This window comes from Mus caroli, chromosome 11 (genome assembly GCF_900094665.2).
Source record: "Mus caroli chromosome 11, CAROLI_EIJ_v1.1, whole genome shotgun sequence".
Taxonomy (NCBI): Eukaryota; Metazoa; Chordata; class Mammalia; order Rodentia; family Muridae; genus Mus; species Mus caroli.
In genome coordinates, this window is record NC_034580.1 from 13,150,910 (window position 1) to 13,165,272 (window position 14,363).

The following is a 14,363-nucleotide window of genomic DNA, read 5'->3' on the forward strand; positions in this document are numbered from 1 at the left end:
CCTATAAAAAAAATCACACCAGACTTCTCACCAGAGGATATGAAAGCCAGAAAATCCTGGGCAGATGTCATACAGACCCTAAGAGAACACAAATGCCAGCCCAGGCTACTATACCCAGCAAAACTCTCAATTACCATAGATGGAGAAACCAAAGTATTCCATGACAAAACCAAATTTACACAACATCTTTTTACAAATCTAGCCCTAGGAAGGATAACAGATGGAAAACACCAACACAAGGAGAGAAACTACACCCTAAAAAAAAGCAAGAAAGGAATCTTTCAACAAACCCAAAAGAAGATAGCCACACAAACATGATTCCACCTCTAATAACAAAATAACAGGAAGTAACAATCACTTTTCTTTAATATCTTTTAACACTAATTGACTCAATTCCCCCCAAAAGACACAGACTAACAGACTGGATACTTGAACAGAACTCAGCATTTTGTTGCATACAGGAAATGCACCTCATTGACAAAGACAGACACTACCTCAGAGTAAAAGGTTGGGAAACAATTTTCCAAGCAAGTGGTCCCAAGAAACAAGCTGGAGCAGCCATTCTAATATCGAATAAAATCAACTTTCAACCAAAAATTATCAAAAAAGATAAGGAAGGACAGTTCATACTGGTCAAAGGAAAAAATCTACCAAGATGACCTCTCAATTCTGAACATCTATGTTCCAAATGCAAGGGCACCCTCATTCATAAAAGAAACTTTATTAAAGCCCAAAGCACACATTGCACACCACACAGTAATAATGGGAGACTTCAACACCCCACCCTCAGCAATGGACAGATCCTGGAAACAGAAACTAAACAGAGAAACTAAACAGTGAAACTAACAGAAATTATGAACCAAATGGATCTAACAGATATTTATAGAACATTTCATTCTAAAGCAAAAGAATATACCTTCTTCTCAGCACCTCATGGTACTGTCTTCAAAACTGACTATATAATTGGTCACAAAACAGGCCTCAACAGATATAAGAAGATTGAAATAATCCTATGCACCCTATCTGATTACCACAATCTATGGTTGGTCTTAAATACCAAAAAAAAAAAAAAACAATGAAAAGCACACATACACATGGAAGCTAAACAGCGCTGTACTCAATGATAACTTGGTCAAGGAAGATATACACAAAGAAATTAGAGGCTTTTTAGAATTTAATAAAAATGAGGACACATCATACCAAAACTTATGGGACACAATGAAATCAGTGGTAAGAGGAAAACTCATAGCTTTAAGTGCCTCCAAAAATAAACTGAAGAGAGCTTACACTAGCAGATTGACAGCACACCTGAAAGTGCTAGAACAAAAGAAGCAAATACATCCAAGAGGAGTAGAAGGCAGGAAATAATCAAACTCAGGGCTGAAATCAACCAAATAGAAACAAAAAGAACTATACAAAGAATCAACAAAACCAGGGGCTGGTTCTTTGAGAAAATCAGCAAGATAGATAAATCCTTATCCAAACTAACCAGAGGGCACAGATACAGTATCCAAATTAATAAAATCAGAAATGAAAAGGAAAACATAACAATGAAATATATCTTAAAATCATTATTCTGTTTGTTGAATACCAACAGTTGAAAATATTAAAATCATGTTCTAATAAATAAATAAATAAATAAGCAATCCTCTAGGCTGGAGAGATGGCTCAATGGTTGAGAGCACTGACTGCTCTTCCAGAGGTCCTGAGTTCAATTCCCAGCAACCACATAGTGGCTCACAACCATCTGTAATGGGGATCCAATACCCTCTTCTGGTGTGTCTGAAGACAGCAACAGTGTACTCACATACATGAAATAAATAAATCTTTCTTTAAAAAAAAGTATTGAGAGATGTAACAAGCTCTACAAATAATAAATACAGTATCTTGTACATTTCCATTAAACTCCCCTATCTCAGGCTAGATAGCCACAGATATTTTTTGTCAGTATAGCCTATATTTTATCATATACTTTTAAGGTAATTGGAATTGTATTGTGTGTATTCTCTAGAACCTAGATTGTTTTGCATATACTGTCTTGAGATCCAGCCCTTTTCTTTCCTTAATCTACACAATCTATTGATGGGTCAGTCACATGTCATTTTACACATATACCAAAACTTGCCTTCCATCAAGTAAAGAATTAGGGGTTTTCTGTTAATTCCTGCCTGAAGTTACTATAAACAAGTTCATAGGGTTTTAGGCCATGACTCTGCAAGAAGAGATACTCCTTTCATACCCAGGAACTATATATACTCTAATCGTATCATTCCGTGTTTCACATCAGACATGGTTCCCAAAGGGAAGCCCAGATCTTGCTTTGGGACCAAGTTAGAGGATGAGGCAATGGTGAAAGTGCTGAGTACTGAGCCCCCTGGAAAGCTTTCTGTGAAGCATCCGATCACCCTCCTCCTGTATCCACTGCAAAGCATAAAAGCTCGCCTTGCTCACTGCCCTTCTCTCTATGTCTCCTGGCTCTAGGAGAGTCTGAGATTCCTGCCAAGTCATTCCCTGCCCCTTCCCATCATAGGAGGATCAGAGAAAAAAATAACCACAGGCATAATGCTGTTTAATGCCAGATGCTCTAAATAGCTGCAGTAGGCAGTCATCATCAGGCAAACCCCAAGCCACTTGAGCACCTGCCCAGTGGCCTCTAGAGCATTCTGTGGCCTCTTTGGCTAAAGGACAACAAACCCATTCTTACAGCTCAGAATTCTGTGCAGTAATTTTCACTGAACCTATCTTCCAACCCTCTAGTGGAATGATAACTTTCATTTGCACAGTAGTTGGGGCTGGCCTTGAACTCATGGCAGTCTTTTTCTCTCTGCCTTCCATATGCTGGGATTTCTGTGTAAACTATCATTACCTGGTTGAGATGCAAACATCCTAAAAGCAGTAATCATACCTTATACAAATTTTATATGTACAAGGTACATAATAGGCACTAACAGTTTGAATAGTACAGATTACTATTCATGTGTCTATATAGTATATAGTTGTATAGTGTATAGACACATACACACACACATGAATAGTACCTAAACTTGAGACATGGGCACATAATTTTGACTTTCACACCCTCAATTTTTGATAATAATCTTTATGAATCCAATACTTTGAAGGGAAGTTTTTATAGTTGTCACCTTCAAATGTTCTCACTTGAGACAAAACTAATTTACAAAAAAGCAATTATTTACATTTAGATACAGAATATAGACATTTTCTTGCACTGCTGTCTTTTAAAAGAGAACCCAAAAGATGGCTAGTCCAAATTATTCCCTTTCTTGTCTGTCAGGAGCCATCATTAGGAGAAGCTGAAAATGAGCAGGTGATCTTCCTGAGATGGGTCCACCTTAGATTAACATCTCTGACAGATTTGCTCCAGTAGGCAAGGCCCAAGAGAAATCCACTTTGGAAAAGATTCCTGCTATTAATATGCTTTCCTGTTATAATTAAATATATAACAGTCACTAGTTACTGACCCACCCTTTTGAGCAGATTTCTGCAGACCTACAAAGATGTACTATCTTGTAGTGATGCTATATGGAGAAGTAGATGATGATTCTATAGAATTTCCCAACTTGATTCAAATAATTTTAGGAAGATTTAGAGATTGCTTTAGTTGCTAGGAAGATGTAATAAAGTTAGAATCAAGAATAGAATGTGCCCACTCCTCAGGCTAGTAAATAAAGGCTGCATAATATGAAATATAATGATCTTTCATAATCACACTAAAAAGGAAAATAGACTTGGGCCAATTTTGTGTTCATGNAAAAACATTTAGGTCCAAGGATAAAGTCACGGGTGTGCACTATGATAAGGCAAGGTCATGTAAAANTTGTTCCTTTGAACTTTTAATGAGTATATTATAATGAAACACTGCTTTGAACTTAATATCAACATCCTTATGTAATTCCCATTTCATGTAATATTTTATCTTTGAGGTAATTTTCTAAAGAACTTTTTGTCTAAGAAGGTATTAAAATACCAGGAAAAAAATAAATAAAGTTGTTGGTTGAATAACCATTTGGCTTGAAGAGTTTTGCCCCATCCTCCCATCCATCCATCCAAATGTATTTGTCTGTTTGTCTATGTTTATGTGTAGGTATGTGTTTATGTATGTAAACATGCATGAATATTTGTGTATTTGATTGTGACAGATGATCAGGCCTGGCCAGAGTATGGAGGTATACGTGTTTGAATGTATGTGTCTATCCACATTTGCCTGCATGCAACATCTTAATTCTTTTGCTTTCCTTCCTCTCTTGTTCACAAAGAGGTACCCAGCTTAGCCAGAGAGGCTTCTTGTTGATTCACCAAAGAAGGGAGCACCAGCAATAAATCCTTTCACTTAATTCCCTGCTGCTAAACAGTATGTGTTCATTGCCAGATATTAGCACTTATTAAAGCACAAGTAATAACGAGTTAGGGTTTTTAGTGCTTAATGAAGTGTAGCACGAGTAACAAAGAGTTTTAGTGCTTAATGAAGTACAGAACAGTAAGAAAGAGTTAAGTTTCCCTAGCGCTTATTTAAGCATAGTTAGATAAAGCACAGAGTTATAATGTTTAATAAAGCACAGAGTTAAAGAGAAAAGAAGCCAGTGTTTTTTAACCATAGAGTAAGCAAGAACGTTTTTACAATCTTTTAGAAGTTATCAGCAAGAATTCGCTATAGTCAGAGAGCTAGAAGGCCAGAGACTATCAGTCTTTAAAGAAACGTCTGATGTTGTGCCCCACCCATTCCAGGTCCGGAGGACTCCCGGCACTTCACTTTCCATTTCCCTTCTGTGGCAAGGAGAATTTTAGAAAAAAAACACTGAAATTGTGAGAGTCTAAGGTTGGCTTTTCGGAAACCTAAACTTGGAAAGTAAGAAAACTTCATAAAACAGTTCAATGCCAGAGATCTTGGGAAAAATATCTCCAGTATAGGAATGTAGTGCATAAAAGGAAATGTGTGAGCTTTGCAGACTACTAGAGACATGGCTTCTGAGTCCTGATTACCAGGAGCTGTGTCGCTGACTTTAACAGTCATCCACTACTTGTGGCAGGATGCAATTTTTATGATTGTCTCTCTTTCCTCAGTTCACAGACATCGGGACCTTCGAGACAGTGTGGCAAGTCAAGTTCTACAATTACCACAAGCGAGACCATTGCCAGTGGGGAAGCCCTTTCTCTGTCATTGAGTATGAATGCAAGCCCAATGAGACCCGCAGCCTCATGTGGGTGAATAAGGAGTCCTTCCTCTGAAAATGATTTCTTTTAATGTTGCAAGACAATCTCCAGAAATTGACGTTTAGACAAACCAGCACAAGCCTTAACCAAGGCACACCACACCATGGCTGTTTCCCAATGACCTCCTACCCCCCAGTTACTGTGAAAGTGTGACTCCCCTCTGATGCAGTACCCATGACATCACATGTAATGTCACATTCCTGAAAGCTCTCCTTTTGCTATTGTATGCTGGTGTTCCTGCATCTATCCTGTCTGCCAGTGTGACAGGAGCGCAGTGGAAGTGGCAGGTTTGTCCTACACCAGAAAGTTCCACAGAGAGACCATGGTGTTTTGTTTTCAAGATAAATAATTTCTCCCTTTTGTGTTCATTGTTAAATTAAGATAACAATGTGCTGGAGTCCCTCATGTGTGACTTGTAACATGTAGCATGCAATGTGTGTGAGCATCCAAAGGTGACTTTGTGAAAATGTAACAACATGGTCTGCAGTAAATGGGACCCAAATGTTGTGCTTCCTATCAACAGCTCAGCTGTTTTAGAGAAAGGAAGATAATGAAGGAATAAAAAGATGAATATATAAGTAAGTATTTTTAATGTATTAATAGTATTTCAAGTAGCAAGGCATTTTGCTGTGGTCTAGTAGAAATAGGGAAAAGACATTGTTGTGGAATTGGACCTGTGGCTCATCCCTTTGGCAAGCAACCATAGACTTTGAACAAACATAAAGATGGCACTAATACATACCCTTTCACTTGAACTTTGTACAACCGTGTATGGAATGGTAATCAACTTTTGATATTTCTTAATAAAGACATTGGAAATGATGCCCCGACTTGAACTCTGAATTGTGCAACAGCTGTCTAGCAGGTCAATCTCCTTTCTTAAACAGTGCACTCAAATCTCTATGCTGAAGGGTAAGAGCAGTTTACTGAAAGTAAAGCTAATATTCCTATCGCGGGCCTGCAGCAAGGTCCAACAATGGCAGCAAGAGCCTAAGCATCAACAGAGGAAGAGAAGAAGGAGGAGAGAGTTAGGAGCTTTTGGAATGGGGATAGCATAAGGGCAAGATGTAGCTGCTAGAGTTTCCTGATATCATGGTGGATCCATCAGGATTGGCCACCGGAGGAATCAGGTTTAATAGGGCTTACAAGATAAGGTTTTAGTTGTTGCACCCAGAGACTGAGTTACCATTTTTCTGAACTAAGTTTGTTGTGGTGTTTTTCTTCTCGAGGGACTCGACTGGGTTGCAGAGAGAAAGGCACAGCCACAAAGCGTGGGTTCGTCTGATGTGTACCACAAAGGCCATGGGAGCTTAGAAGCATGGGGTTGGTGTGATAGTGACCTGCCAGGGGGAACCTACTGAGCTGGGTGGAGAGATTTTGGAGTTCTGAGTCAGAGTCTCCATGAAATAGCAACAGGTCAGCCATTGCCCGCCAGTGCGTGGCTGGCCAGTCCCACAGGGCAGAGTTGCCGGACTCAAGTGCAGGAACATACTGGTTCTTTTTTAATATTTCCCACAACAGGTGGCAAACCAACGAGTTGGGCACGAATCTACTAGAAATTTGAGATTAGTAGTCTGAGAGTTAAAGTTTTGTTTTCTAAGTGAGAGGAAGGTAGTGCTGGAGGAGTCACTGACTTAAACTCAGGGATTGAAACAACAAAAGTCCTAAGGTTCCCCGCTGCAGGCTGCTCTGAGTTAGGAGAAGAATGAAGTTGCTACTTTTTAGGGCAGAGATGGATTGAACTGTGAATTGGGATTATTGGCTTTTAGGACAGATTTATATACAGATTCTGTCAGAATCATATGGGGAATTTTGCCCGAGGTTCCGAACTAGGATAGGGAAAATTAGTCACTGACTCCAGAGTAGAGAGGCAGTGATAATATTATTTGCTACGTACAAGTATTATTTTATTGTCTGTTGCTCCAAGTAGAGAGATCAACAGATAGATATTATACAGGTATTAATAAAATATGTCTGTGGCTCCAAGCAGAGAGCCAAACAGATAAATGGTATAACAAGATGGCTGCTCTAGGCAGAGAGCTGAACAGTAAGGTAGAATGAAGATTGCTTTATATACCTCACAGGATACTCAAATTCTGTCTAATGTGGGCTCCACGGGAATCTTGGGTTTTATTTCCTGCTTGATAAAATAGATAAAGCCTAATAATAGGCACATACAGTATTTTAGTTTACTTCATTTGTTTTGGATTCTTTTAACTTTCAAAATGGGTATGGTTTTGAGTTTTGTGGTTCTATTATTCCTCTGGGAGAGAGGTCTAAATGAAGGGTTTTCAGAATACTGTCTCAAGGATATGCTGATTTGGGAAAAAGGTTTTGTCTTTGCATTTTTAGAAAAGGTGTCTATACACCTTCCAGAGTTGTAGGGATCATATATGCCGAATACACCTTCCAGAATTGAAGGGATCAAATATGCCGAATACACCTTCCAGAGTTATAGGGATCATATATGACAAAGTGAGGCCCCCAGAGGATTAGATTCCAGAGAATCAAACAAAAAAAGTATATCTTGATGATGATACTAAGATTTTCTTTTGAGATTTCTATATTACAGAATATACAGCCTTGATGAGTCTCCTTGTCAGACATGCTGAACTGACCTGCTTGAACTTCTGATGTCCTGGACTTTCAGCTGGATCCAGTCAAGACACAGACATCAGAGACTAAATCAATCGTTGGTGTGGCCTTTTTCCTACCCTTCAAAATATCTCAACGCCCATATTGAGCTTGAAGAAGTTATGAAGAGTTGTTGCCCCAGTTCCCTGGGCTTTGGGGCTAGAGGGGGTTATTATAGGTTGTCTTTCTAGGGAATATAGAAATGGTCATAATTGGAACAGGGAGGAATAGCTAGAATTGATTGCATAGTCATAATCTCATTTGGTAGAAACATTTTTAATTGTTACTAGGTTGATGTCATACTTTCTTATTTTGGTACAGAATTGTTTTGATGCAAAATCAAGGTTTTCATTTTTATAAATTCCTTCTATTGAGACAAAAATTTTTAAACTACAGAACTTAGACCCAGTCCTTCTATAACTGTTATTATAAAAAGATCTGAAATGTTTAAGTCTGTGAGTTAAGGGCCAAACAACAAATTCATAATTCTGAGTTTATAGTTAGGGTGTTTTCAGATATTTTAATTAGAAATAACTGATAGTAGAAACAGAGAACAGTCCAGATTAGTTTACATAGATACTTAGTTTTCAAAAACGTCAGAAATCCATAGAATGTGGCACTTGATATTATTTAATGCTCCATGACTTCTTGACTTACTGGGGCTGTATAGATAGGCAACTGTCTCTACAGCTTATCTCAGTTCTGGACGCTGTGTTAGGCTTCCTATATATTTTCAGTTAATGTTGGTCATTTTCAGATTTCTGAAGGGGTTGAAAAACTACTTATTGTCTCATAGCCAGCCCAGGCTATTTAACATTGAGAGAAAAGATCTGAGAGGATGGTTTTCAGATGGCGTACAATCTAAAGCCAGGACATAAGTCAAGGTACAGTCATAAGTCTTTTAATTTAGGATAGATGACAATGTCCTATCTTAATGACATAAATGAGGGACTGGGTGTTAGGTCTATCTTATACTTTATAAACTACAAAATGGTAATAGTTGTTCTCTGTATTTGAGAGAAAGGTTTTGTTTTTTATTAGAAAAGAAAGGGGGAAGTGTTGTGGGTGGGCCTGGTGCTGTTTGTATTTGTATGCTAATTCTGCTCTCCTGGGAGGGATTGAGGACAAGGAGTGAGTCACATATCCAGATGACTTCTTGTGAACCAATCCCCTAATGAACAAAGAAGCAATCGATGGGTGATTAGGCTGGAATTCTAGGTTGGACAGAGGAAGAGAAGCAGGAGAGAGGTTTTTGGAACGGGGATAGCATAAGGGCAAGATGTAGCTGCTTGAGTTTCCTGGTACTATGATGGATCCGTCAAGATTTACCACCAGAGGAATAAGATTTAATAGGACTTACAAGATAAGGTTTTAGTTGTTGTGCCCTGAGATTGAGTTACTGTTGTTTCTGAGAAAAAAAAAAAAGTGTCTACACATTTACTAAGCAATCAGCATAAGTTTGTCGTTATCTTTGTTCCTTACTTTGTGACAACTGCTCCACTGGTGAGATACTGAACGCAATAGCAAGAGGGCCTCATACTGGAGCAGACATGTACACCACCAGCAGTCAGACTTCATTGCCTGCTCACAGGGCACTTCAAGGAATGTGGCACAAAGCCTATACTGCAGCACATGATTCCATAAGAAGGAATTTCCTCCTAAAAAAATAATATCCTGCCTTCTATATTATCACTTAGTTGAACATGAAATATCCTACTATGTTGGGGAAAACTCAGCTTGAGATTTTCCTTTCTCTACTTGTAAGCCTTTCATATGAGAATATGGTGGTCCCCACCTGCAATCCCAGAACACGGGAGGATGAAGCAAGAGGATCGTAAGTTCAAGGCAGCCTGTGCCATATAGCCAGATCCTGTCCCAAAACACCAAGAGCACACAAGGTTAATGGAAGTATTTATAAAGGGTTGATTTATTACAGAACTAAATTTGGAAGCCTTTCTTCCACCAGTAAATAGCTAGCCTGCAATGAGTCTATGCTGCCACCAGGGAACAGCAATTCCCCAGCTTGGGACTAATAAAGAGCTCAATGTATTTCTCAGTTAGCACGGTCAACTATATCAGCAACTACTACATTTGCCAAGTGAAAGCACAAGCCTGTTTCTAATTACCATATTTTAAAAGTCTAACTTCAGTTATTGGCCAGACATTGACCTATTTTTAAAAGTGGGGTTTTCTCTGGAATGTGAAGCAACCTGAAGGCAATAAAAGGGGCAAAATGGAAATCTTTATAAATATTTGATTTATAAATCTTTATAAATAAATATTATAAAATTATATATTATAAATATTATATTAATATTATAAAAATAAATCTTTATAAATATTTGATTTATAAATGTTGTGTTTGTGAAACAGTAGTGTCCAGCCTGTAAGTGATCGCAGAGCTTTAGAGTTTGTTTGGAGCTTGTACGTAGTAGTATCATGATGCTTGCAATAATATGTGCTTTCTGAGGGAAGAGGCTTCACTACCAATTGGAAACCAGTTAACCCAGGACTGGAGGAAATGTGGCAAGTCTAACCACATATGCCTCACACAGAGGTGCTGAAAGAGCCTGGGTGAAAAGCCAGGGCGTGAGCCCCACTAAGATCCCTTTCTGAGCTCACGGTCACCTCAGTTTAATCTAGTCTAGAGTTTTATCAAAATCCTTTAAAATCTATGACGTGAACCTCTCTTTGTTTTTAGAGTGGTCCCCTCTTTGTTTTTAAAGTGGGGTGTGTGTGTGTGTGTGTGTGTGTGTGTGTGTCTGTCTGTCTGTCTGTCTGTCTGTGTGCGCGCGCGCGTGATTCCTGCAAGTCCAGAGACAAGGTAGACTCAGAAAGGTGGATGAGTGGTGTAAATGAAGCAATAGGAAATCTTAACAGTTCATCCGCCGGGCTGAATGAGTGCTCCTGGCATCTTCTGTTCTACTTAGTACTGGACTCCAGCCCAGTCTCTCTGGCTACTTACTCTTCTCTGGTTCTCCTCCTACTCCAAAATATAAGTGCTCAGCTATATCAAGTAGCTGAGTTGTAACTTTGTCCCTCAACCACCTGGGAGAGTTATTTTTATACAAGTTGTAGTCACTCTTTTCACTTCCAGCCTCAGATGGCTGTCTCCCTAGAAGCCCGAGGAATGAGGCCATCCTTTTAACTGGGGTGATGATGGAAATACTCTGAAGCAAGGGCAAGGGTAGGAATGCGTGGGATTTATGCTCATTTCCTGAGAAGTCATCGATCTAGCCATGTAAAGTGCACAGGTCACACATGGGAACACAAAACATGACAAAAAGAAAGATTCTGCCACAGATGTGGCAAAATCTGTTCACTACAGACTGTTCCCTGTAATGGCCTTTGACTCTGAGGTTAGACAAGTTCGGCCATGTGCACTGATCCAGTTTCTGGCTCTTAGGAAATTAAAAACAGAACAAGTAGAGGAAAGAGGACAATCTATAGAGATTAGTTATAGGCAGAATATTTTTCTTTTTTTTTATAATACAAAAAAAATATTTTATTTGTGTATCAAAGACTCTAAGGTTAACAGTTGATGTCAAGACACAAAAAGGCTTAAAAAGCTATAGATATTCAACCTCCCTTGATTATTTTAGAGCATCTGATATGCTCTGCTCCCAACTGAATCTTAAGCATGATGTGTTCGGGTGACAGGACTATGATTCCTTTACATTAGTCTTCAGCATCTTTCTTCTTTTTCTTTTTCTTCTTTTCCTCTGGACTAGGAACTGCTGTGCTGGTACATGGCTCCTCCTATATTTTCTTTTTTACAGAAAAGAAGACAAATATCACAGTAAGTCAAAATGTGTACTAGTAATGTCCATTTTCAGTAGAGATGTAAATTTCTTTTAAATCGAGGAGTAGCTACAGATACCAAACAAAAACTGATGTACATGGTTCAGATTCATTTAAAGACACCGGCTTACTGTTTTCATAAATGTATCGTGCATGGTTCAGTGCTTGGGAGCTCAGATTCTGGAACCAAATACTTCATTTAAATCCTCATTCAGGGCTGGAGAAAGGAAGTACAGATTGCCCTGCCTCCACCTCCCCGTGCTGGAATGGAAGGTGTCAACACCACACCGACAAGACTCCATTTTTGATAAAATACAAAATCAGGACAGAATCAGAGCATTTCGATTCAGTAAAAGTCAAGAATCATGTCAAATGTTCTCTGTACTATTTCTTTCAATCACCTTGTCCTTGTGAGACAGGCTGTGTACATCCTGTTTCCATTTCTCACAGAAAAATAGACTGCAAAACAAGATGCAAAGTTTATTTTGTTACAAGAAGCCCCTTTATTTGACTTTAATTTTGCCATTGTGAGTTGGTAAAAAAAAAGAATAATAATAATACTTACCTCACAAACTGGTTAAGAGAAAGCCTCTCTTCTCCCCCTTACTCTCCCCCTTGATAAGCAGAATTTGTTTAAAATATGTTCTTTTATATCCACACCCCTGCACTGTTTTGGAAAAAGACTGTTAGGTTTGCTTTGCTTAGGTCTGTTTTAGCTTAGTAGATCATCTGATGCTCCCAAAGAAATTGTGTGTGTGTGTGTGTGTGTGTGTGTGTGTTACAACACCTATAACATGATGATTTCTGCCAAGAACAGAAGCATTCTTTTCCTGGGACTTCATTTAATATACTACAACTGTCCCTTATATATACATAGGATATTTTCTAAGACCCCCTAGTAAATATCCAAAAACTTTAATAGCACCAAAACCTATACATTCTATTTGCTTGTTATACCTAATTTATGTAGTAAATTTTAATTTACGAGTTAGGTACAAAAAGAGATTAACAACATCAATGATAATATAGCATAATTGTAAATGCAGAATAGAACCTAATGTCATAAGAGAGATTACATCAAACTGTTCAGAACTGCCTGAAATTTAAAATGTACAAACTGTTTATTTCTGGAGTTGCCTCTTTGATCTTTTTGGGCCACCACTGACCATGGACAAATGGTGCTATAAAGGAGAGCAAAAGTTTGGATAAACTGACACCACTATACTTCTTACAGCAAATTACACTGCAATAGTCTTTTTAAGTGAGAGCTACCATGAATTAAATGTTTTATTTAAGAAATAAGGCACCTAATCTTCTGGCCCCCAACAAATGAAAATGTTTGGTTCTGCACTAGAATTTCTGGGTACTCCAGATGGGCACAGTAGCCCCAGCTTTCTTGAATGCTGTAAGTCCAGCAGTTTTGCCGTTAGCATACAGCCTGTCCCTGCTAGCAATGCCCTGCCAAGAAATTGTGACATTTAAGCTGTCACATTTAAGGTTGTCAAATGGTTGAGTGAAGAAATGTCCAAATTTGAGTTTATCCACAGGTTTGATTCTATTGTTTTATTTCCTTGACATGTCATCAGCCTCTCTCCATCTAATGTCTGCTTTTCTCACTCTCACAGCAACTTCCACATCTCCTCGGTGACTCACTAAAACTCACTGACTCAGCAGAAAGGGTGTGGAGAGTCTAGAAAGAGCTGGCTCCCTGGCCACAGCACCAGCCAGCAGGAAGTTTGGAAGAGATTAATCCTCGGCAGGCTAAAACAGGTCCATTTAAAAAAGATTTTTGAAAGAAGGAAAGTGGATGGGGCTGAGGTGGGGTCTGAATTCTCTTATTGACGTCTCTTCTAGTAAGCTTACTTTCTGATTTGTTCAATAATTGGTTGCTTGAAGAAAATTAATCATTTACGCTTGTCAGGATAATGTTACCAACCAAACATTTCTAACCCTCCCCCAGCTAAGCACAGGGCAGAATTTATGCAGGAACAAGGGGCCAGTGGCTCAGGCCAATGAGTTATAAGCAGGCACAGTCTGAGTCTCTTTCAGACAGGACAATCAGATTGGCTATTCGGTGACCAGCAGACAGCCTTTCATGACAACCTTTCATGTTCTTTCCTGACAACCATAGTTTCTATTACCTGGGTCCTGCAATGGAAGAAGCGGCTCTCCAGCCAACCTTTCTTTCCTACATTGTAAGTGAAGAATAAACTTCTCATCCAAGATGTTTAATGTGACAAATGTTACATTTTGTAGAAAAATTGAAGACCTGCACAAGCATCCCACAGATTTCCCAAGTAACGTGTCACCATCTTTGCTTTGTGGCCCTGTGAGGCTTCTCTCTTTCCTCTTTATTACAGGAGCTATAGAGGCCTGTAAGGTGGACTTTCCCCACCCTCTAACTGAATCCCTCCATCCCTGGGTAGAGATGTGACTCTGATCTGCTGCAAAGGTTAGAACACCTGTCTTCTCACTTAAGAGTTAATCCAGCTCCCCTGGCTAAAGAACCACCCCTCAGGAAGGCTGGCTTTCCTAAAACTGTGCTAAAGAGACAAAAGGATTTATTATCCCCTTGGGGGGATGAAGTACTTTTTCTTCCCACACCCTCAATGCAGTTGTTTATGGAGCTGAAGCTGCACACCTCTGGTAAATTTGAAAAGTATAACTTCCTCCTCCTCCTCCTCCTCCTCCTCCTC

General features: G+C 39.0%; 1 protein-coding gene across 1 annotated transcript in view; it reads left to right on the forward strand.

The window, feature by feature from the left end:
- Positions 1 to 6,054, forward strand: part of Cnrip1 (cannabinoid receptor interacting protein 1) — a 28,384-nt gene extending 22,330 nt beyond the window's left edge. Inside the window, exon 3 of the mRNA XM_021176346.2 lies at positions 5,083 to 6,054. Coding sequence (XP_021032005.1) covers positions 5,083 to 5,247 — 165 coding nt within the window. The 3' untranslated portion in view covers positions 5,248 to 6,054. The remainder of the gene's footprint in view (positions 1 to 5,082) is intronic.
- Positions 6,055 to 14,363: the final 8,309 nt, after the last annotated feature.